At 32.1% G+C, this 25139-nt stretch overlaps 1 protein-coding gene across 1 annotated transcript; it reads left to right on the top strand.

Moving 5' to 3' along the window:
• The first annotated feature begins 21023 nt into the window (after nucleotides 1-21023).
• Nucleotides 21024-23726, top strand: LOC25497837 (F-box/kelch-repeat protein At3g27150). The gene is made up of 2 exons (XM_013592558.3): nucleotides 21024-21627; nucleotides 22043-23726. Exon 2 carries the CDS (start codon nucleotides 22125-22127, stop codon nucleotides 23340-23342), a length of 1218 nt encoding a protein of 405 aa, XP_013448012.1. The 5' UTR covers nucleotides 21024-21627; nucleotides 22043-22124; the 3' UTR covers nucleotides 23343-23726.
• The last annotated feature ends 1413 nt before the right edge of the window (nucleotides 23727-25139 follow it).

Genomic DNA, 25139 nt, shown 5'->3' with positions numbered 1-25139 from the left:
CAAACTGTTTTGAATGAATTCAGAGTGATACGATTCAAGACTTATTTGAATCGATTCAAAGGATTTTGACACACACACACGCATAAGGATTTCTATGCACAATGAGACATGGTTTCTAGGTGCTTTAACATAGTTTCGTGCTGTAATACCAAAACAAAACAATCATCAAATGAAATATTTAACTAACAACATCTAAGAACTAATTACCAACATCATCAAAACATGAACCTAAAGCAATGTTGACTGTTCTGTTATTATTAACATGTTTATGTTTTTTTTCTCTCTCCTGTTTTTCTGTTTTGAGCAGTGAGTGTGTTGTTTTTGTTTAAGTTACTTGGTGTGAGTTTAAAGTAATTGAACTTGAATGAAATAATGCAAGAAAAACAACTTACAACTTCAAGCCATTGTTGTATTGCTAATTTTTATGCATTTTCATTCTTAGATAAACCTTTTCCAACCTTTACAAAAAAGAGTTACATTTAGCCCAAAGTAACAAAACTTCTTCTAGTATTTTTTTTTGTTTTTTGTTATCATTTTCATATGCACAAAACAAGGATGTTGGTGTCTGTTTGATCAAGTTCCTTATGTATAGTTTGTTTCATTTTTTATCATACTTTTGTGTATATAGTATTATGGACTCACTTAAGAGAAAAGTTTCTGCTAACCCCCCATCAACTAACAATGAGGGTCAAAGTTCCAAAGCTAGTTGGAAGGATATTAAAGCCACTGAGTACTTTGTGAAGGCATGTTTAGATCAAGTTACCAAGTGTCAACGAAATGGTACTTGTTTTACCAAGAAAGGATGGAAAGGTATTGTTTCCCAATTTCATGAACAAAGTGGACTGAATTACGACAAGGTACAATTGAAGAATAGGTATGATAACTTGAGAAAGGAATGGAAAGTATGGTATAACTTGTTTAGAAAAGTTACCGGATTAGGATGAAATTTTGAGAAGAACACCGTTGATGCATCCGATGAGTGGTGGGAGAAGAAAGAATTGGTATGTGAATCACAAATATCTTGTTTAGGATACTTTTATATTTATATTTACCATAGTTTTATATGTTAGGTTATGAATATGCAGGAAAATCCTCAATATGCAAAGTTTAGAGACAAGGGACTTCCATTTGCTCACCAACTAACCACACTTTTCAAGGATGTAGTGGCTAATGGAGAGCATGCTTTGACACCATCAAGTGGTGTATTACCTAATGAGAACTTGGGTAATGATGATATTGATGTTGGCTTGGATGATGCAGAAGGTTCAGGTGATAGTGAAGATGCAAGATTGGAGCAGCAAATGGTTTTGGAAATATTAACATGAATACATCACAAGGAGCTGTTAGTCAAAGTAGTGGACAAAAGAGAAAGAGAGTTATTGGGGATGGACAGAAAGGAAAGAAAAAAGCTACTCCTTCAACTTCAATAGTTGAGGCTGTTAATGTGATTGCAGAGACTTGCAAGTCGCGGAATGAGGCTATAAGTAATGCATCTATTGGTCAAGTGATGGCTAAGATTCAAACCATGGATGCAGTTACTTCTGATTTAGAGTTTCATACAATGTGTTGTAACCTAATGATGTTTAAGCCAGCTAGGGAGATGTTTGTATCATTGCGGGGTTTTGAGGAAAGAAGGCTGATTTGGCTCAAATTTGCATCATTCAACCCTACTATGTTTATGAAGTCTTAATTTGGCTCAAGAATTGGCTTAGTGATGTCCCTTGGACTTAGTTTATGCTTTCGGACTTAGTTTATGTATTTGGTTGTTTAATTTGTGTTGAGATCTTCATTATGTTGCCCTATCTTAAGACTTTCCTTTAGAACTTGCTTGCTATTAAGAACCCAAGTAGTATGTATTAAGTCTTTGAAAGGAATTATCTGTCAACCAAAATGAAAAATATTTAGTTTCAAAGGAATTAGTTATAGAATAAATTGCCAAAGAAGTAAAAAATTGTAGAGTCTGATATGTAAAACCTTAATATAGTACTTCAACTTCAGTAACACGTTTTTGACATTAACACAGCTTCCATGCTACCTTACCTAGTGCTGACATGCATTTTTGCTTTCTGGGTTGTGACTCACTGCTATACTACAACTAACATAAAACTAGATTATGTTAGTATGATTTTGGCGTACATCTCAAAGTAAGATTTATCACCACTATACTCACTGCTATACTACTGCTATCAAATACAATTACTTGCTTTACTTCAAATTGAATGGTATGTTTATACACCTCTGTAGCTACTAAATGATATATGCTTTTTATTATATTAATTGAATTAGATATTGTGATTTATGCACAGGTTCCTGTTTATTAAAATGAATGGTTGGAATGAACATTTGGAACACAAGGTTTATTGGAAGAAAAGGATATCCAACACAAAATATTATGGCTGTATGTGATTGGAATATGTGTTTCACTTTTATATTAGCTGGTTGGGAAGGCACTGCCCATGATGCCCGTGTTTTTGACAAAGCTCTTACTAATGCTTACCTTAACTTTCCGCATCCTCCTCAAGGTATTATATTGTCTTACTAGATATGATTTGTTATATTAACAATTTATTTATTTTCATATTTTAATAATTAATTTATTTTTAGGTAAGTATTATTTGGTAGATTCTGGTTATCCAACACCAATAGGGTACATTGGTCCATATAGATGTGAACGTTATCATCTTCCTGAATTTAGGCGCTCAAGTGGGTTTGAAAATAATAATGAAGTATTCGATTACTACCACTCAAGTTTAAGATGCACAATTGAAAGAACTTTTGGGGTATGGAAGAATAGATTTGCAATTTTGCGTCGTATGCCTAAGTTCAAACATGAGACACAAGTTCATATAATTGTCGCAACAATGGCAATACACAACTTTATTAGAAGGAGTGCTGAAATGGATGTTGATTTCAATCTTTATGAAAATGAAAATACAATCATTCACCATGATGATTATCATAGATCAACTAACTTGGATCAATCCCAAAGTTTCAATGTACCTTCTTCTTCAGAGGTGGATCATGCTCGAAACTCAATTCGCGATCAAATTATAGCGTATAAGCTAAATAATTAGTTTGTAACAATTTTCAATATTATGTTGCACTTGAACTTATATTATCTATTATCTATATGTAATATATTTTAGAGCCCTGCCATTTTATTATACTAATTTAGAAATCTATGATTATGCATTAATAATTTCCGTATATTTTAGTTTACAGTTGTGTAATTTCTCATATTTTTTACATCTTTTTATGCTTATATTATTTTATTAAAATCACCCAATTGATAAAAAAAATTATTAAAAATAACTCTTATAAATTAATATGATTTTAAAATTAATTTCGGAACCAATAAAATTCATGTATGATAAGTTGAAATAATTTTTTATTGAGAATGAGTTTTAAATACAATTAAAGGATGGTTTAGTCATTACGCATTCAAAATCAATTTTGATTCAAACTATCCGAACAACATCAACCCACAAGAATCACTTCTAATAAACTGTAACCAAACATAAATCAATTCACATTCAACTCACTTTTAACCAAAATCAATTCTCTCAAACTCAATTCTATCAAAATCAATTCTCCCCACCGTTTTACCAAACACACACTATAAACATGAAGGGTGGTTTGAAAAAGGCTTTAGTTATGCAAAGATTGCCTCAATGTGTGTATGTACAACCAATAAGTATGCAAAGTATAACGGAAATTCATGAAATGAACACATGTGTGAGATCATTCCCCCATAAAGAACAAGTAAACAATAGAAGTAAAGAGTCGAATTTATATATTTGACTCAAATATCTCACTGGTCATGGTTTGATGAATATTGTGATTGCCAGGTGATCTTCATTCTTAATCCATTTGCAAGTTTGAGAAATGCTTTCAAAAATAATTATGCGAAGCGAAATGCTTTATTTCTGGCATTCTAGTCATTCAAACATGATTATTAGTCTACTGAAAACTCTCAAAAGAAAGCAAACATAATTAAACACCCCAATTATGCAATAAATTAAGTCATCATTGTCTTCGGAAAATGTAAATAACAAGACTGAATCAAATGCAAAGCAATAGAAAACATGGGTTGTCTCCCATGCAACACTCCTTTAACGTCAATAGCTTGATTCTTTGTCTCTATGGTTCTATGAGATATGTTGTCACTCTTTCTGATGGAATTCCTCCTGCATTGTACAACTTCAAGCACTGTCCATTCACCTTGAATCATTCACCCTCTGGTCACAAATATAAGCAAAAAAACGGCTTTCACGGTGATTAAGAAATGTAGTTAAGTGTAGTTAATTTTTTAAAACTTGTGTAAAACATTAGTTGAATTGACTATATTGCCCTTTTCTTAAAATTACAACACCAACATTATTGTACAACCGCATTCAGAGAAATTTATTACACCTTTTGGTTTCCCCCCACTACAAGAAACTTTGTATTTTGCGATCTTTAAAATGATTGATTACGACTGTTAGAAGGGTCGCAAATGTACATTTGCTACTGTTCCCCAATAGACACGGATGTTGGGGTCGCAACTGCATTTTGCGACAATTCAAGGAAGGGTAGCACCAATAGTTACAGAAGATATTGCGACGGTTACCACAGCCGCAAAAGACATTTTTTTTTTTATAAAAAAGAGGAATTGCGACAGTTTGCTAGAGTCGCAATGCATAAAATTTATTAATCAAAAACTCATTGCAACAGTTTAGAACTTGAATTTTCCATTATAACTTGAATTTAACAATAAATAAATAAAAAATCAGTTTTTTCCTGAATCTTTAATAGAACTTTTTACTGATAAAAAATATGTAAAACTAAAATAATTTTTATGACAAAACTAAATTAATTCATAATAAAAAATATGAACAAATTCATAAACTAAAATATGAATTTTACATTCATATAAAATACAAACAAGTGATACAATAAGGTTTCTTGAGTTCCTAACATGAAAATTTAATCAATTATATAGATGATAGGGGTCGTAGAGCAAGTGTCGCAAAATGTTTTTTTTTTCTGGTAGTGCCCTCACGTGAGGATATGCAAGGCATTGAAACAAAACATTAATTTAAGCTTATTCGGTAGGAAACATCAATTCAATTATCCAAAGTAACCTGACATTTATTTCAAAAACCACTCATTTAAAATATTTTTAGAGTTTTAAAACAATTTCATTTCAGCTTCTTAACACACCAAATATTTGGTGTGGCGCCAAAAATTCTATTTGAATGAATGACACTGCAATTTTCATTGCATGTCAAATTTTAAAAGTTTTTTTTTTGGGATGATTCATTTTCCATATCATGTTCCTATAAATAGGCTATGAACATTTACAGTATCACCATCTATGAGTGTTCTTCAATATGATTTTTGATATTGACTTGAACGAACCTTATAATTATGCCGACGGAGTTGCCGATGGGTCGCCGGTAAATGAAAACAGAGCTATGTTACCCATCGACTTAAATGTGCAGCCTTCCGATGAAGATTAGATTTTCGACTTGAACGTTGTTCCGTCGCTTGAAGATGATTGTGTCAATGATGTTGAAAATGTCACTGGTGGCCGTGGTTTAGACATCAACATTCATGATTTATTTGGAAATGAAGCTGATGATATATTTAGAGGTAAGTTAGTTAGTTTCATTTAAGCCGATGAATCAATAATGTAGTATAATCAAATGAGTTTTCTTTTTCTTTCCTTATTTCTTTATTTTTATAAACTTTTGTTTTAGGGACCAAAGATGATACAAATGGTGGACATGAAGACATATGTGACTTATTTAGTGAAGAATATGAAGATATGGGTTATACATTAAATGAAGGTGAGACAATTCATTCAAACTATTATACACCATTGTTTAAGATATTAACACAAAAATGTTGCTACTGATTGATGGGTACATGACACTTTAGAGAAATCTGTCATTGATCTTTGTTGTACCAAATTTAAGTCCCTCTTTAACAAATAATTTTAGTAACTGTGAAAGTTTAGCTTGAGATATTAACATTGCTTGCTGTATTAAAGAAGATTAAAATAAACTGGTGTAGTATTAAAATTAAAATATTGTTTTCTTCTTACAGTTATGTATTTTTTCTTCTTGTATTTAATAACAACAAGAACTTCTTTTTTTAATCATGCAGAGGCAATTATCGTTGAGGAAATTCAACGATCTAATAACAAACGTTCTTTTCTCGACAACAACCAACAGAAGCTTGTTTCTCATTTATTGTTAAATTCAAGTTATAATGGAAAACTTTGTCGTGGGATTGTCAGAACATTGACATCTTATTTTTCAGTCTCTCAAGATGTCCTTTATCGGATTTGGAGGCAAATAAAAAAAAACGGGTGATCCGTGTCATAAGAAAACAAAAAATTGTGGTCGAAAAAGGATCAAAATAGATTTCCACAAAATGTGCAATGTTTCATTAGCTAAGCGTAGCACTCTTCGATCTTTACAAACTGTCTTGGGGCTTAAAACCAAGACAACTTTGCTGAAATACATAAAAGAAGGGGTCTTACGCCGACATTCGAATGTGCTCAAACCATATTTGAATGATAATAATATGAAAGTTCGTATTGAATTCTGCTTGGAAATGGTTGAGGAGAGTAGCATACCACATGATCCAGTGTTTAAGCCTATGTATAATGTTGTTCACGTAGATGAAAAATGGTTCTAAATAACCAAATTTTCATCGAACTATTACCTTCTTGCAAATGAGGATTAGCCACATCGTATGTGTAGGAACAAAAATTACATTGGTAAGGTCATGTTTTTAGTTGTTGTGGCTAGGCCAAGATTTGACGATGATGGTAATGAGACCTTCTCAGGAAAAATTGGTTGCTTTCCTATAGTTCACAAGGTACCAACACAAAGGTCTAGCATCAATAGACATGTCGGGACACTTGAAACGAAACCAATCACTTCTATAAATAGAGAAGTCACTCAAAAGATGTATATCGACGAAGTTTTACCGGCAATCTAAGAAAAATGGCCACGAGAACATGCACATGAAACAATTTACATTCAACAAGATAATACACCTTGTCATGTGCCTTTAGATGATGAAGAGTTTGGTAGAGCGGCTTCCGATGGGGGATTCGACATTCGATTGACTTTTCAACCTCCTAATTCTCCTGATTTGAACGTATTGGATTTAGTCTTTTTTTTTTTTTGCCATTCAATCATTGTAGCAACATGAAGTAAGTAATTCGGTTGATGCACTTATTGAAGCTGTGCAAAAATCTTTTGATGCTTTTTCCGCCCAAAGTTCGAACAACATTTTTCTCACACTTCAATCTTGTATGATTGAGATAATGAAGGCGAAAGGATCCAACAACTACAAAATTCTTCACATAGAGAAAGAGATGTTGCTTAGGAGAGACATTTTACCCACTCAACTAATACAACAACATTAAGATCACCATATAAATTGGTACCAGAAGTACCATAATAAGAATTTACAAAGTACATAGGTGAACACCAATACAAAAGCAACCAACACAGATAACAACTAAACTTTACAAACACACTAAACAGAAAAAACATATATCAGTCCTCAAAGCACAAAATGATAGCTACCAACAAATCACTAAATAAAAATCAATCCAACCCCACTTCAAATTCACCATAAAACTCCCATACAAGCCATCGGATCCATGTACCATTGGTCCATGCTATACTCAAAGGACTTTGATTCAAATACTTAGTAAGAAGCCACAAGTAATGTGTTAGTAGCTAAACTTAATGCCACACATAACACCACTAACTTATGAAAATCCATTTTTTGATGTTCCTTGTTAGATTCACAATTCATTTCAATTTTTCTTGTAAATTAATAAATTTAATAGGATTGTCAATATTGTCTAGTGCAATGCATGCAAACAAACGAACGCAGACATGAAAGGTGAGGAATTATAAGTAAAAGAAAGAAAATAAAATACTATAATTGGGACAAATACAATTTTATAAAGAGAGGTGTAGTTTCATTATGAAAGAAGGATTAACCAAACATAACAGGTTACAAAAAAAAAACTCATTCTAGTACCCAAAAACATCAACTCTTTCTATGCCACACCTAGTTCAATGAATCTATGTATATTTTCAGCACATCTTCAGTCCCTTTCCTCAACTCTTCATTCTTTAATTCCTCTCTTCATCCTCCAACTCCTCAATCTCAACTCCATTCTCCAACTCTTCATCCTTAAATTCCTCAATCTCAGCTCCATAGTCCATTGTTTCAACTGGAACTTCATTCAGATCAAAGTTTTCCATGTTTAAGTTCAGAAAAGCTCTCTCACATGGTTGCACGATTTTTTGGCGCAGATTTTTCACTCTTCCAGATTGCATGACCTCTGGAACTTCACCAAACACACTCAAAGAAGATCCATCTTCATTAAGGGCTTGGTTCAAGTCAAAATTGTTCTTGCACTGCCCTTCATATGCTACATCTTCAAACGCCCATATTTGCTTTGTTGTGAATTAGAACTAATGCATTATGGAAAGTTGTTATGGCAAACATGTATGTACGTGTATTCCAAGAGTTATGACTTACATTGAAAAACACAGAAGAGTTTAAAAGGGTTTATTAGGAATAACATTGTAAAAGTGGTTAGTTTTGCTTATATTTGTGACCAAACATTGATGTTTTTTCTTCTTCTTATATTTGTGACCGGAGGGTATATTTTCGTACTTGGATCTTCCAATACTACAACTTCGTAGGGTGATACTTGAGTGATCACAAAACGTCTAGACCATTTGGACTTCAACTTTCTTGGGAACAACCACAGGCATAAGATAAATAGTAGAACATGTTGTCCTTCCTTAAGTTATCTTTTTATTATCCTTTTATGATGATATTTATTTTTCCTTTCCTTATATATTAATGCATTATCATATGCTCGTAATCACATATGTTTAATCTCATGTATTTTAAGTAATCGTTCTTGTCCTGCTTTGTTTGAGTCAAAGTTCCTAAATTTCAATACCCAATATTCCTTGTGTTCAATTAGTTCCACATGGAGATGACATGCTTTTCCATAAACTAGTTGGTATGGGTAGAATCCCAAATATATTTTAAAAGTTGTTTTATATGGCCACAACACATCATTGATAGGCAACGACCAAGCTAGCCAATTTTGAACGGGGTGACCAAGTATAAGAAGAATAATTTTAAATTAATATATTAAATTAAATTAATTTGCAAGATGTAGCCAGTTAGGGTGGTGGTGCAACGAGTGACACCAGTCCTTCGCACCACCTCTAAACACCAGATCTGTAGGCGCCGACGTTAAGGTTGCTGTTCTCTGATGGTCTTGTGTGTTTTGGTTGTTTTTGTTCCTCTTCGAAATGGAGGAGACTTTTTTCGTTTTGGCGTGTTTTATTTTCTGGTGGGGTGTTGTGGTGGAGTAGGGCACGGTTTTGCAGATGATAGAAGGTGAAGGTGGTGATGACGCGGAGGTTTTGCAATGGTGTCGATGATGCTGTTTGGTGGATCGGTGGAGAGAAGAGTCTGACTTGTAGTGGTGTGGGGGTGGATCTGCGGTGTGGTGGTGGATTTGTGTGTTGGTGGTGATGAAGTGGTGATAGAGAGCATCGAAAACGTCGTAGCTGTTTTCGTTGTTGTTTTCGTGGTGGTTGTGTGGTGGCTAGAGTTGTGCGATGGTGGCTGATGAGAGGGTCAATGGGGTTTATTGGTTTTCGTGGTGGCTGATGCTGGTTTTTGGTGAGGATTACTGGAAGTTTTTTGGTGGTTAATGGTAGTTTTGGTGGTGGTGCTTGTTGTGGTTATGCTTTTTGTGGGTTTTCTTGGTTTTCAAACACACGGATGTTAGCTGGTGTGGTCTGTTTAAGGTGCGGTTACATGGGTTTTTGGTAGGTTTGATGGTTATTTGGAGAGGTTTTTTAACGGTTTGGAGGGTGTTTTTGGTTTGCTCGTAAAAGTTTATATTTGATACATGAGTGTTTGTTTGGCTGTTGCACATATATACAGTCACTTTTCCCTTCTATGGTGCTCTTTAAGTCTTCTAGCTTAGCATTCTTTGTGCTTGCTAGGATTCTTTGTGTTTTAAATAAATTTCATTTTAGCTTCTTCAAAAAAATATATTAAATTAAATTCATAAAAAAAATATCACAATCATTTCTATTGAGATATATTTATATATATTCTTTGTGTTTTACATGAGACTTTGCTTGCTAGGAAAGTTAGGGGGTCAAAGGTTCAATTAAGCCTTTTTTATATTAATGAATACCATGAAATATTTATATAAATATCTTTCTATTGAGAATGACTCATCTAAAAAGAAATTGAGTACAGTAATAGCCCAGATTGATGAAACAACCAGAGATTGTATGCAAAAGGTTGATGGAACAACAATATTTGAGTTCTGGACCGAGTCTGGGTCGTACCCGTGGTCGAGTTTATGGTACAACAAACTTGTATGTCAACCTTCGGTGTGGGTGCACGTCATTTACTAAAAAAATCTCAAAATCATCATGGTTCCACGTATGCGATGTCTTTGGAGGCGGAGAGGGCAGCAATAGTTAAAGTTGATAAGAAGGTTGTTAGAGCTTAGTAGAAGGTTGATAATGCATTAGCTCAATCTCAATCTCAATCTCAAGTGGCTATAGACCTAAACAAGGAGTTAATGATTAAAATGATTGAATTAATAAAATTATTTATGGAGTGCGAACATTGTTCAGGTAACGGATCATGTAGTGCCACCCAACCTCTTTCACATCCTCATTATGATGATAACTTGGACGACCAATCATTGCGTATCGAGTCCCGACCTTAGTTGTTTCAGACTAGTTTTTTGTACTATAACGACTTCTTTTGAACGTGCTTACTTTGCTGGTAATCTCTTATGACATTTGCATGTTACTATGGTCGTAACTTTGATATTTTGTAGTATCACAACAATAGTTAAACTGAATGTGTTTCTTGTGTTAGCACAATATTACTTTTTGTAGCTTATTTGATGTGTTAACTAGTTTATTGGCATTACGGAAAACATGATTTAAAGTGAAATATTTAGCAGATTTGTGGTATTGTTTTGGAAAATAGGGTATGAAACGAAATGATGTCCAAATTTATGGCTCTGTTTTGTAGAACAGGGTATCAAGTAAAAATAGTACAAAAAAAAAAATTAGCATCGGCCATATCGACTCTACAAATTTCTTTGACTTTTATGATTTTGAATTTTGCATCCATTAGAGATTTTGACTTTAGCATCCATTAGACCGACTCTAATGAATAACCTTGACTTTTAGAATTTGACTTTAGAGTTGGCCCAACTGACCCTAAGATTTAGTTGACTTTTATTTGACTGAAGATGGTTGGCCGACTCTATAAGATTTAGTGGACTGGTTTGAAGTTGAATTTAACGTTAGTGTAGCCAACTCTAAATTATATAGATAGTGTCGGTCAGACAGACTCTAAATAAATTTGTTGACTTTCTGATTTTGAATTTAATATCCACGGATGCGCGAAGAGTCGGTCTTAAATTTAGCTAAACCAACACCATATTAGCCTCGGAGGGCTGATAGCCGATTCTACCTAGTAGCTTCAATTTTTTAACCTGATCCCAACGCTAGTTTGACGCTAATTCAGTGTTAGCGTTGGTTTTTGCCCTGTTAGACTGGATTTTTGGCCAACGCTAAAACATTGTTTTCTTGTAGTGATTGTTACGCCTGATGCAAATGATGATAAGACAAACGAGATCAATCAACCAATTGATGACAGGACCCTTTGCATGACATTTTCCAAAGGTTATTTAATTTTATTTTTTTTGAAGAAAGGTTTTTCAATTTTTAAGAATGAACTTGGAGTGTTTTTTACCAGGTACCGTTTTATGAGTTTATTTATTTATTTACGTCCACAGTCATGTATATTATTTCTTCTATCAAAATTGTTTTCCTCACTTGGTTTTGAATTTACATAATACACATGTTACTTTTTATTTTTAATTTTTAATTCTTGTTTAAAGGATATAGTACTAGTAAAGAAGTTAATGCTTGTCCCCATGAGCATAGCTCAATAGGCAGAGATATTGTATAATTTATGCAGGGGTCGGAGTTCGAAGTCTGAACACCTCACTTCTCCACATTTAAATGTGTGAGCTCCAGTCACTAGACTACTGGACCAAAAAAAAAAATAATGCTTATTTCATTGACTATTTAGCTCGAAAGAATAGTCTTTACATGTATATTTGTAAATTAATTAATTGTAAAAATGTTTTTTGTTGTACTTAATTAGCATAATAGCCAACACATAAACACAAATATGATGATATATTCTTTAACCCTTTCTTCTTCTAAAACGACATATATAATAAAATATTGAGAGAGTATATAAATATATTTAGCATATTATTGTTAATATTCTTTCTCATGAAATTCCATGAAGAAAGCTCATTTCATCAATCAAGTTTTAGCACATAAATAAATTGAAGACGTAGCACGAAAACTCCCACTAATGGTAGTGCAGAAGGAATATGACCTTATTGAGTCCCCAAGAATCATTCATAAATACGTTTCTTTAGAACATTGTTTAATATTTGCGGTGCTACATTGAAACATATTACATTGACACACTCTCTAATCATACTACAAAAAAATAAAAATAAATAGACTACTAATAAATTTCTGATTGCTGACTCCATATCCGAAAGGAAAAGCACAATTGAAACAATGGTCTTTTTTTTATTGAAACAATTGAAACACTAGTCTATTGGTTTTTCTCCTTTGAAATTGAAATCCACCCTAAACAAAAGTAATCTTAATCAATGAATTAATGGTGCACCGTACTTTCTTCTTCCTTTTTAATTTAATAGTAGTAATATAAGATGGCACCAAACTATAAGACTAGTGGTCAATAAAATTGTATGGTAAAAGATTCCCAAATTCATCAACAAGTATAGTTTATGTGTCCTTGTGCAATTTGGAAACTATATAATACTTTGTTTTTTATTTGTTAATAGGATAAAGGAAATGTTAATGGATTTCCTTATAGTATTCATTAATGATTTTAAATGTATATTCAATACATTGAAAGTTAAAATACTTAACATTTTTAATAAATAATTTTTTAATTTAATTTTTTAAAGAGTATCCAATGACGCTAAATGCTTCAAGGCTTATCTTCTTGAACTTAACTCAGTTGATAAGGAGAATGCATAATATATGCAAGGTTCGAGATTCGATCTCTAAAAAAAAAATTGCTTCAAGGCTTAAACGATACTAGGTTGTTAATTTCTTTTTGAAGGTTTGGTTTTGGCATAGGTTATTGGGTAAAGGAAAGACTGATTGCATTATTCAATTAGTATTCCCTCTACCTACTAGTTCTCTCATTTCACGTTGTGGGAACTTAAAAGAAGCTTCTATATTCTGATTCAGAAAATATTAGTTGTTTGCAAACTTTATTCCACTTTTTTCAAACTTGTTTTTAATTCAAAGTTCTAAGGTTTTGGCCTAATCTCCCTCTTGTAAATATTTTTTTTTTGTTTTTTAATAATATTACGTATTAGAAATACGATAGAGGATGAAAGTCTTTGTTGTGTACCAACCTAGTTAAGATGCATGCTTCAGTTTCCCCCTTATGTCTAACCTTTTTGTTGGCCTTATAAAAAATAAAATATTTAATGTTTTTTTTTAACGGAAAAATATTATTAACCGACGATTTAAAGAATATATACAAACATGAATTTATACAAGAATATAGTGATTATAAGGTTTTGGCCTAATCTCCCTCTTGTAAATATTTTTTTTTCGTTTTTTAATAATATTACGTATTAGAAATGCGATAGAGGATGAGAGTCTCTACTGGGTGTCAACCTAGTTGGGATGCTTCAGTTTCCCTCTGATGTCTTGAGGTGTCAAATGGGCCGGCCCGACCCAGCTATAGAAATGGGCCAGCTCGGCCCGGCCCGTTTATGATTGGGCCGTGAATTATAGAGTCCGGCCTGACCCGTTTATGTTTTATTTTTAAAATTTATTCACTTTTTTTAATGTATTTTCTTATGTATTAATTACTCACAATTATTTTTTGCTAAAATATGATTGGATGAACATAAAAATATAAATAATTTTTACATTAACATTGTATAATAATTAAACTCTAGATTATTCTTTCAATTAAATCAAATTAATAATTTATAAACTTTCAAATTTTAAAATTGTAAGCTAAATTCATCCATATTTATTAAGTTTATTTATTTAAATATTTTTTTGTTAATAAATTTAAAATTAGTTGATAATTTTTTAAAAAAATATGTTGTTTTTTAACAAAAATAAAATGAAATATGGGCTAATGGGCCGGCCCAAAGCCCGGTGGGCCAGCCCGGCCTAACTTTTGTATGGCCCAAATGGGCTTGGGCCGACAAAGCCCGGGTGCATTTTTTGGTTAGTTTTTTAGGCCCGACTCGGCCCATTTTTGACACCTCTTATCTAACCTTTTTCTTAGCTTTATAAAAAATAAATATTTAATGTTTTTTTTTGAAACGGCAAAATATTATTAACCTATGATTTAAAGAATATATACAAACATGAATTTATACAAGAATATAGTGATTATAAAATGTCATGAAAGTCTCCGTGAGCATAACTTAGTTGGTATAGACAATGCATTATTATATGTAGGATTGAGGTTCGAACATCGGACACCTCACTTAACCACCTTAAAAAGTGAATTATAACCACTAAACTACTTGAACAAAATAAAATAATAATAATAAAGTGCCATAAACAAATAGGTAAAATTACACAATTCGTCCTTTGACTAAATTTTAGGCAACGGTTTTGTCTTTTATCTTTTTTATTTATTTAATCCTTTATGTCATCAAATGTTAACATTGTTATCATTTTTTATAAAAAAAATAAATAAAAAACTAATTAAATTTTTTTTTATCAAAAACTCATCAAACTCATAAACAAACCAAATCTTCATCATACAAACATAAAAACTCATACTTCACAGAAAAAAAAATCCCATAATAAATGATACAATATTGATATTTTATAATATAAAAGATTAAATCGAAAAAAAGAAGATAAAGAACGAAATTGTTACCTAAAATTAAGTTAAATGACAAAATGAGTAATTTTGCCTAAAAAATACAACATATTCCACATTGTCAATATATCAGCTATTTTTGGAAAGTTGAGTAGCTCAAATGATTTAAGCTAAGAGATTAAATGAATTGAGGAGTTAAAGGTTAAGGGTAAGCTCAAAGGTTAAGCTCAAATGATTTGCCTAAAAAATAGAACATATTCCACGTTGTCAAGTATAGTTTATGTGTCGAGGGCTTGTCTACCATGATTAAAAGTCATGAGCTCATACGTAAACTTCACAGGACTTCACAGGACTCTAATTTTTTTAAAGGGATATTTTTTAAACAATTTAAGAGAATCTGAATTATCATATGTTAAACAAAATATGATGGTAGAGCAGATATTTTTAAAGCTCTTCTAGGGTTTCCTCTTGCATGAGCGCAACCCACTAAGAGAAAAAATTCTTAAACCATGTACTACAAATCAAGCGCTTCATATTAGAAGGAGGAAGCCATTTAATAAGCTTAGCTGGTAAGAGAAGAGGTGAGAGATCCATAGAAGAATGTAGTAGATAATTTTATAGTCTTTCTATATTTGGTATTTTGGAAGGAATATTATATGAATTTTAGTAATTTAATTCGGAGAAAAAAACGTTGCTGTAGACTTTTTTTCGATACAGTACTCCATTCTTGTTAGATTATAACAAGATCCTTAAAACTGGTATATGGATTTTGAGTTGAGATGTATGAAGCACGGACACCTTTCGGATTAGACGTGTCTCGGTGTCGGACACAAGTCGTATCCGACATCGACACCTATAATTACACTGTGATTTTCTCAAATTATTTGCGTTACTGGCGTGTCAATGTCTGTGTCGTGTCCTGTGTCCGTGTCCGCATCCGTACATCATAGGTTGAGATAAACCCATCTAAAGCATAGTTCCTAAACTTTTTGCTATACCAACTAACTAATGTACCGAGGAATTGCTACTTCAACCAAACCAAATTACTCTAGTTTGTGTTAAAGGTTGGTGAATGGTTTTCAAATTATCAAAATGAGATGGAAAATTCTATGGTGAAGTCATGATAATGACTTTTCTGGTAAAATTAATCTTATAGCATCAAAAGTGTAGTGAGTAACATCCTACTATTTATACAGTGACATCAAAAGTTCAGTCTGATAGTATCATCAATTCATCAGATCAACAAGACTACACTTAAATCTAATTTTATCATACCTTGTTTTAAGTGTAACACCCCACAAAGTGTAACACTTAAGACTATCACATAACAACATCAACTCTGTTTGCATGTTAAAGATGTCAACGATAAATTAGTACTTGTAAGTCCAAGATTTTGCAAGCATTACTAAATGATTTACTATTGATCATTAATCAATAATCAACAATTTAAAAATGAATCAAACATTATGATCAAAATTAACTTTTTCAAAAAAGTTAGTTTCTTAACTGCACCGTAGAAGCTCCCGAATGAGAATTATCTCAACAATTTTCCTCCTTTCCTACCCACATTTGGCCTTCTAATTATTGGACCACTGCCATATGATTCCCATATCTTCAGCTAGAGTAGGGGACTTTGAAATTCTCTCTATTTCAGTCGCAGCAAACATCACAACTCCATCATGGTTTTGAATTTTGAGATAATGCACCGCATGACCAGCCTTCAATAAACCTCCATCCAGTGGCGGAGTTAGAAAAAAAGTTTAGGGTGGGCCATAAATAGTGATGGAGCTTAATTTTCTTACAAGTAAATTTTATCATTGGTTAGTTCCAATGACTACAAATTTGTTATTTGTTGAATATAATTCAAACCGGTATTTTAAAATCTGAACCGTTTATCAACCTTGATAAAGTACAAGATAATTGATCGAACAACTAGGTCATTGAACCTAACGACTGAATTAAATGACCCGACTTCAATAAACAGATGTATAGGTATTAAATCAAAATGAATCAAACGACTGAGTAAAAAAAAAATTAAAATAAAACTCATGACATATATATTAATGTAAAAAAGATCATTACATAAGAAAATATACTTATAATCAAGTACAATAATGAAATATATTTTAATGGCTAAAATATGGTTTTAGTCCTTGCAAATATGCCTCGTTTTGGTTTTAGTCCCTGTAAAAAAAAAGAATTGATTTTGGTCCCTGCAAAATTTTTTGTTTTTGAAAATAGTCCCTAGCTAGGGACTATTTTCAAAAACAAAAAATTTTGCAGGGACCTTTTTAAAAAACAAAATATTTTGCAGGGATCAAAAACTACAAAATTGGTTCAGTCATCATGTGCCACGTATGCAAATCATCACAAAAATGGGGTCAGGGACTATTTTAAAAAACAAAAAATTTTGCAGGGACCAAAAACAAAACTTTTTTTTTTACAGGGACTAAAACCAAAACGAGGCATATTTGCAGGGACTAAGATCATATTTTAGCCTATTTTAATTTAATAAAGAATATAGTATTTTTTTTTTACCTTTTTTTTAGGGAAGTATTTTTTTTTACCGAAAAAATAATGTTTATACAATTAAATATTTTTATGATATCATGTTTTTTAAGGATATTTTAACATTTATGTTATATGTTATGCATTATAAAAGATGGTTGAGGTCCTCTTTTATATAAAAAATATGTTATGTGTTTTAAAAGAGATTTTTTTTGACAAAAAAAGAGTTGAAGTTCCCTTTGTATAAAAAAAATAAAATAAAAGAGTAAATAGACAATTGTACAAAAAAATAAGAGTAATGAAGGAAAAGATTATTTTAAATTGAATAAAGGGGAGTTATGTTTTTATTAAAGAAAGAAAGGATTAAGTAACAAAAAAAAAAGGGATTATTTTAACAATTATGAATGCATTTTTTTTTTATACAAAAGAAAATGAAAATGGCTTTGGCAAGAGTTGAACCTAGCACATAAGACTTGGCAAAAAGGCTCTTAACCACTACTGCATGCTACACAATCATCATATAATTACAAAACATAATATATATAATAAGAAGAAAAAAAATTAGGGGTCGTTGGCCCATGAGGGGCTCCGCCTCTGCCTCCATCCACATTTACTATAAATGGTCCAAGGATGTGGCCTTCTAATTGGGATGCGCAACATTTGTAGGATGCTTTGGAATTGTGATATTGTATCTATTATACTCACTAATGAAGTTTGAGGCCAAAGCAACAACTTGAATTCAATTAAAACTAGACATTTCAAACACATTCAGGCTGAGAGTCCTTCAAATCCTCCAATTGTTGAAATTTTGAAGATGAGGTACACATATAGTAAGAAGAGAGCTAAACCAAATCTGCTTTGTTGCCAAATAATGTTGCATGAATTGTAAGTGTGGTCCACAATTTGATCTTTATATTCTAACCTATATTAGGAATTTGAGAATGAAGAATGCATCCCTTTTTGTATGAATAGAAATGGAAAAAGGGAAATGAGAAATGGGTTTAGGTTTAAATACAATTAAGTTAAAGTCCTTCTAAATCAACCATTTTAGCCCTCCAATTTATGAAATGTCTAACATTTTTTCCACCTATGCATGTGGGTCCGAACTTTGATAATGTAACAAGTTATTATATTGATGATTAGGTAGTGATTTTGGGGAAGGCCTATTGACTAAGGGAGAAACGTGAAGTTGACACACCAAAGATAGTCGTTTATTTGCAGGAACTCCAACACTTAAGTAAGTGATCGTTTGAAAGAGTTAAGAGGTTTAACTTAATGAGATGGTGTATCTTTCATTTAGAGGGGTCCCTTGTTATATAGACATCGTAGATAGAGCATAAGTTTCTAAAAACGGTTTTCTACTAAGGCGGCATAAGTCACAAATAATTGTATGATGGAGAATTTAGAAAAGCCTTGAAAATCTCGCTCTCGGTGAAACATATCCCACCTATACATCTTTTGAGAAGAATGTCAGAGCACCATCTCTTGTCACCTGGACTACTCCATGTAAAAGCCAATCACTGTTGACCACGACATCCTGACCTAACAAAGAGATCCTTTAATATATGTTTTAATATTTAGGCTTAATTGCACTTTTGGACCCCTATATTTCCAAAAGTTGCGGTTATGGCCCCTTAACTAATTTGAATACAAAACAGCCCCCTATGTTTTGATTCTTTGGCAGTTTTGGACCCCCAGTCCATTAGTGAGGTGCCACGTGTATTATTTAGGGGCCACGTGGCACCTCACTAATGGACTGGGGGTTCAAAACTGCCAAAAAGTCAAAACATAGGGGGTTGTTTTGTATTTAAATTAGTTAGGGGGCCATAACCGCAACTTTTGGAAAGATAGAGATCTAAAAATGCAATTAAGCCTAATATTTATTTATGATGCATATGTACGGGTGCGGTACCGGTACGGGTACCAGTACATAATATGGCAAATCTTAAAAAATGTAGGTATAGGTATGTTGATATACAACATTAAAAAAAATATTTCAAGTAATTTACTACCATTGTTGTTGTAAAAACATGCTTAGAAAAAACAAAATCAATTATACTCCCTTCGTCCTCATTTGCAATAAAATATTGTCCTAAAAAATTGACCCATTTTACTTTCCAATACAATATTAATTACTTTTTTTCAATTATAACTCTAATTAATATTACTTTTACCATTCTCAATTCAATATATTCTACTTTGCATTTATGATAAAGAGAAATGCACCAATAGTTGATAAGGACACTCAAAACCATTTTTTTCTCTCTTACACTTATACACTTTTTCTTACTTTTTCTTAACAAGTGTGAAATGAGCAAAATGCTAAGTTAAAATGGGACGGAAGGAATAATAAAAAATGGTATAATACTAGTTGTATTTTGATCACGTGTTTAACCAAATTTCTATCTTGTTTTAGAGTTTTACTTTTTTTTGCACAACCTCTACTATTTTCATCAAAAACAAGAGGGGAAATTGAAATACAATAAAATAAGAAAAATAATTTTGATATTTTTCCATCAGTCGTACGTTTTTGTTGAACCAACTACGAGGAAACAAATAAGTAAAAATGAATACGATTCATTAAATAAGTTACGAGTACCATACACGTACTCGGTACATGTATGTATCTGATACCGGTACTTCTCAATGTTTAAAGTATCCATGCTTCAAAGATATTTATATATTTGTATTATATCTAAGTGTAGGTCATTGAATAACTAAGTGGTTGTAGTTAAATGGTAAATGAACATATTTAATAACATATGCTATTTAGATGAACTTGGATTAAAATATTAGTTGAAACAACTATTAATCAAGATTTACTTACCTTAATTTTATGGTGAATCACAAATTACTAAAAAAGAATCGTTGATCATTCAATTTTGAATCACTTATCAAATTATGACTCTTAAACCAATATCTTCACCAATTGAAACTCCAATTAAATTTTTTAAATCTTTAAAAAATTCAGATTTTTTTCTCTTTATGGAAAACAGAAATTCAGATTTATTAAATCAGTCGTTACTCTAGTAAAAGAAATAATCCACTTGTAACTGAGATAACAAACTGTTTTTTAACCTTTATAAGAAAATAAAACTTACCAAAATTGATACTCCAAATTTTTTTGCATTAGCAGTTTCTCAAGATGAGGGAAAAACTTCTAAAAAAAAATATAAAAACAGATGATGGAGAACTTAAATAATCAAATAAAAAGAAGAAAGAGAAAAACCTAACCAATGTGTGTCACATTCTCACCCCTTATGCTATTTTTAAACATTCTTTTCTCTTTCATATTGGACTGCTGTTGCATCATGAGCACCTCACTCACTGTATCAAAGCACAGTTGTCCTTCTCTCAAAAATCCCTTTACATTTTTTTATTCTCAAATGGACAATTAAATAATACTAAGGTAATAGTGCGCGGTTTAATGCATATTTTAATAATAATAATAATGTACTAAAAACTTAGCATATACTAAAAAATTAATCATATATGTTTTCCAGCAAATTTTAGTTGTCTCCAATGTTGGATCTCTTTTCCTTAGTATTGTTTTCTCTACTTCACTCACTCACTGGAATCTCAAATTCAAACATCACATGTTCTATTCTATGATGTTTATTTTTACAACTAAGAAGAAAGAACAAGAACCTTAATTATTATAGTTCAACACCAACGTATCTTTTCTCTATGTTTTGATTACATATTTTGTAACGTTTATTACACTATTTACTATTATCTTTGACTTGGCTTCTTCCTTGTTTGCTACACCTTTGCAAGTGGCTTTTTCTTTTCTCTTTCTTTCTTTTTAGTTTTTTTTTTTTTTTTTTTTTATATATATATTTTGTGAAAGCCTTGCTTTATGGGAGTTTCTCTTCTCTATTCCTACTTGCAACCTTTTTCTTTGTTTTGTTGAATATACATATATTTTTGCACAAGAAAGTAGAAAAACCCTTGTCTTGAAATATTTGTTTTTTAATCTAAATCAACTTTTGTGATGTTTTATTCCTATGAATGCTGATCAAAATCTCAGGATGTGATGGCTTTTGGTTTCTGTGCTTGGAGTTCCTTCATCTGGTTAAGCAGCATCTTTTCTTCATATAGGTTTGTCAATGAATCATTTCTTATAAATTATATCAAATAAAAAATTAGTATGTATTTATTTTTTTTAATTGTTGAATCATGTCTTACATATCTTATTATTTATGTGAGAAAATTATTTGACTCATTTCATAGAATTTCCATCATGCAAGAAAAGAAAAAAAAAACTCTGAATCTGTTTTTCAATATATGATTTTGATTTTACCATTCTTATTTTTGGAATAGTACTATTAACCTATTATTTATTAACTTATGAAGAAGATTTTTGGTTTTTATTCTTTTTGTGATGTTTCTGTCTCTTTAATGATTGTATATATATATATATATATGCATGTATGTTTGGTCCATCTTATGAGAAAAGAGAAACTATGTTTCTGTTGATGCTGATTCTGTATTAATTTTCTTTTTGATATTACAGGAAATTGATTATGAGCTGTTAAGAGGATTTTGTAGAACAAAGAAGGGTAAAAAGAGAAGCATTTGCTTTTGAATGATCTATTATGACTAATAAAAAAGCATTACCAGTTCCAAATTTTGGTAGTGACTTTTACTTTAGTTACCACAAATCTCCTTCACAAAAAATGAGAATTCTAGAGTTGTTACCACACTCCGATGGCAACGGTTCTTCGACGGAAGAAGAACCTTTACCTCAGGATGCAGATTATAATCTCAGTCTCAGCGACGAGCTAGAGACATCGATCTTGGCGAGATTTCCAAGATCACAACATTGGAAACTATCTTTTCTAAACAAGAGATTTTTAACTCTGATGAAAAGTGGCGAGATCTATAAAATACGGAAAGAGTTAGGACTTAAAGAACCATCCGTTTTCATGTTAGCTAGCGGCGAAAGCAATTGGTGGGGTATGGAATGGCCTTTCAAATCAAGCAGGAAGCTTCCAAGGATTCAATCAGATTACAGCTTTGAATTTGGTGATAAAGAATCATTTTCGGCAGGGTCAGAGTTATTTGTTTCGGGCAAAGAATTTGACGGACCTGTTCTTTGGCGATATGATTCGGATACTAATGAATGGTTCAAAGGTCCATTCATGATTAATCCTAGGTGCCTATTTGCTTCAGCTAGTTCTGGTAATTTTGCTTTTGTTGCAGGTGGTTTGGAAACAAACACCTATAGCGAAATATTGGATACTGCTGAGAAATATGATTCGAAAACGAAAACTTGGAAACCTTTACCGAAGATGAATTCAAAGAGAAAATTTTGTTCGGGATGTTACATGGACAAGAGATTCTATGTTATTGGTGGACAGGACGAGAATCGAAAGGATCTCATTTCCTGTGAGTTTTTCGACGAAGAAACAAACACATGGAATTTGATTCCTGATATGTTGAAAGACATTCCACTTTTGGATTCGCAGTCTCCCCCTCTAATAGCTGTTGTTAATAATGACCTTTATACACTCGATGCTTCGACTAATGAGCTAAAAGTGTATTTGAAAGGGATCAATAACTGGAAAAAGTTAGGCGTTGCGCCTGTAAGAGCCGATGCACAAGGTGGCTGGGGTGTCGCATTTAAATCACTTGGTGATGAGTTACTTGTTATTGGTGCACCTTCTGTTTCGCATAAAGAACGAGCTTTGGCGATTTATACTTGTTGTCCTGATCCTGAGGGTGAGAAATTGAAATGGAAGCAAATTGATTGTGGAAGTGTTCAGCTTAATCATTTCATTAGGAACTGTGCTGTGATGATGGGAAGTACTTGAACAACGAGAGAAGTTGGTCGAATTCGGGCACAAACACTTCAGATCGAAGATGTGTCTATGTTTGTATCACAGCTTTAGGTTGAAAGATGAAGTCAATCTCAAAATAAAACTTGGAAGGTTTATTTAGTTTAATGTGGAGGTGTATTTAGATGAAGCTTATGTGTTTTATTTGATCTTTGTTTTTAATGTTTTATTTTGTCCCTTGTCTTTCTGACATAACTTGTTAGGAAGAATGTGTTGAAATGTTTTGTTCCTTTGCATATGACAGGGGGGTGAAAAAGGTAATTAAGTTACTAATGTTGTTGATGAATTAAATCAGATAATGATCCTCTGCTAAAATTCCATACATTATTCTGATACATTTGATTTGGTTATTTATGTCAATGGAATAATACCAAATTTGATGATTTGATTGAGGACAATATAGAACATGGAAACTTTAGCTAAATTTGTTTTATTTTTTTGAGAGGTAACTAAATTTGTTTTTTGTGATTTTTTTTTAATAAGAAATGAAATTTATTAGAGTACGGGACCATATTCAAATTAGTGGGGGTGCAAATAATATCAGAGAAGTTATCTAGCCAATATTTGTTGGACTTGCTAATATCCAACCTAACTAGCTGATTAACAGCATAACTACATGACTATTACTTTTCCCACCTTATTCACACACTTTCTCTCATGAAATCAACATCGATTCCTTGTTCTTTTGAATGTATACTTTTATGGCTTTTTCACTGTAACCTGCAACTTTTCTTGCTCATTTGTTATTATCGTGACCTTTATTTTATATGTAATAGCATTACTTCATGTTGTTGGCTATAGTTTCTTACAATAGATTATCATTGATAAGTAAGTATCTTGATCTTCACTAATTGCCCAGGCAAACTGCAATGGAATTCTGTCGAGAAAGGGATAGATGAAATTATACACCGGTTATAGACCAAAAAAGGAGAAATATGTGACATAAATGAATTGCCTTCTTGTCCTTCTTCTTCTATCGAGAACAACCTTTATTGAGTGGTTCATTTGTGAGTAGAGTAGTTTTATTTTTGGCTTAATTGCACTTTTGGACCCCAATCTTTTCAAAAGTTACGGTTATGGACCCCTAACTAATTTAAATACAAAATAGCCCCCTATGTTTTGATTCTTTGGCAGTTTTGGACCCCAAGTTCATTGTTGACTCGGTCAACGCTGACTTGGCACCCTAAGTGAGGTGCCACGTGTCAAATTATTATTATTTTTTTGCCTTGGGGGTCCAAAACTGCCAAAAAATCAAAACATAAGGGATTGTTTTGTATTTAAATTAGTTAGGGGTCCATAACCACAACTTTTGAAAAGATAGGGGTCCAAAAATGCAATTAAGCCTTTTTTTTTTCCATTGATATGAGTAGCCTCTTGACTTAACGTTGACAAACGGTGTTAAACAAAAATGGGGTTTTGTGTTCATTAGAAAGTTAATTAAGGGAGGTGGGTGTTAAGTTTAAAACTAGAGGGGGTGTTTGTGACATTCAATGAAAACTTAAGGGAGGTCAATGTAATTTTCCCTTATAATTATATCAAAAAGTCATTATTATATCATATAAAAAAATTTAATTTATATCATTACATATTTCAACTAGCGATGTACATTTCAATAGTCCGCTCCAAAATTTATGCTACAATCATCAAGATTAAGACTTTCATCCTTTTCAAACTTGACTCCATATCCAACCTTCTTGTCAGCGGCAGCCTTCTCTTTTAGGTAAGGTTTTCATCAATGTACAAATCATTATATCCTATTACCTCGTAACCCGC

The sequence above is a fragment of the Medicago truncatula genome, chromosome 7, assembly GCF_003473485.1.
Source record: "Medicago truncatula cultivar Jemalong A17 chromosome 7, MtrunA17r5.0-ANR, whole genome shotgun sequence".
NCBI lineage: Eukaryota > Viridiplantae > Streptophyta > Magnoliopsida > Fabales > Fabaceae > Medicago > Medicago truncatula.
This window is presented reverse-complemented; position numbering and strand designations above follow the sequence as displayed.

What these genes read in the sequence shown, in the direction of transcription:
- LOC25497837 (XM_013592558.3), top strand. Translation starts at nt 22,125, where the DNA reads ATGACTAATAAAAAAGCATTACCAGTTCCAAATTTTGGTAGTGACTTT.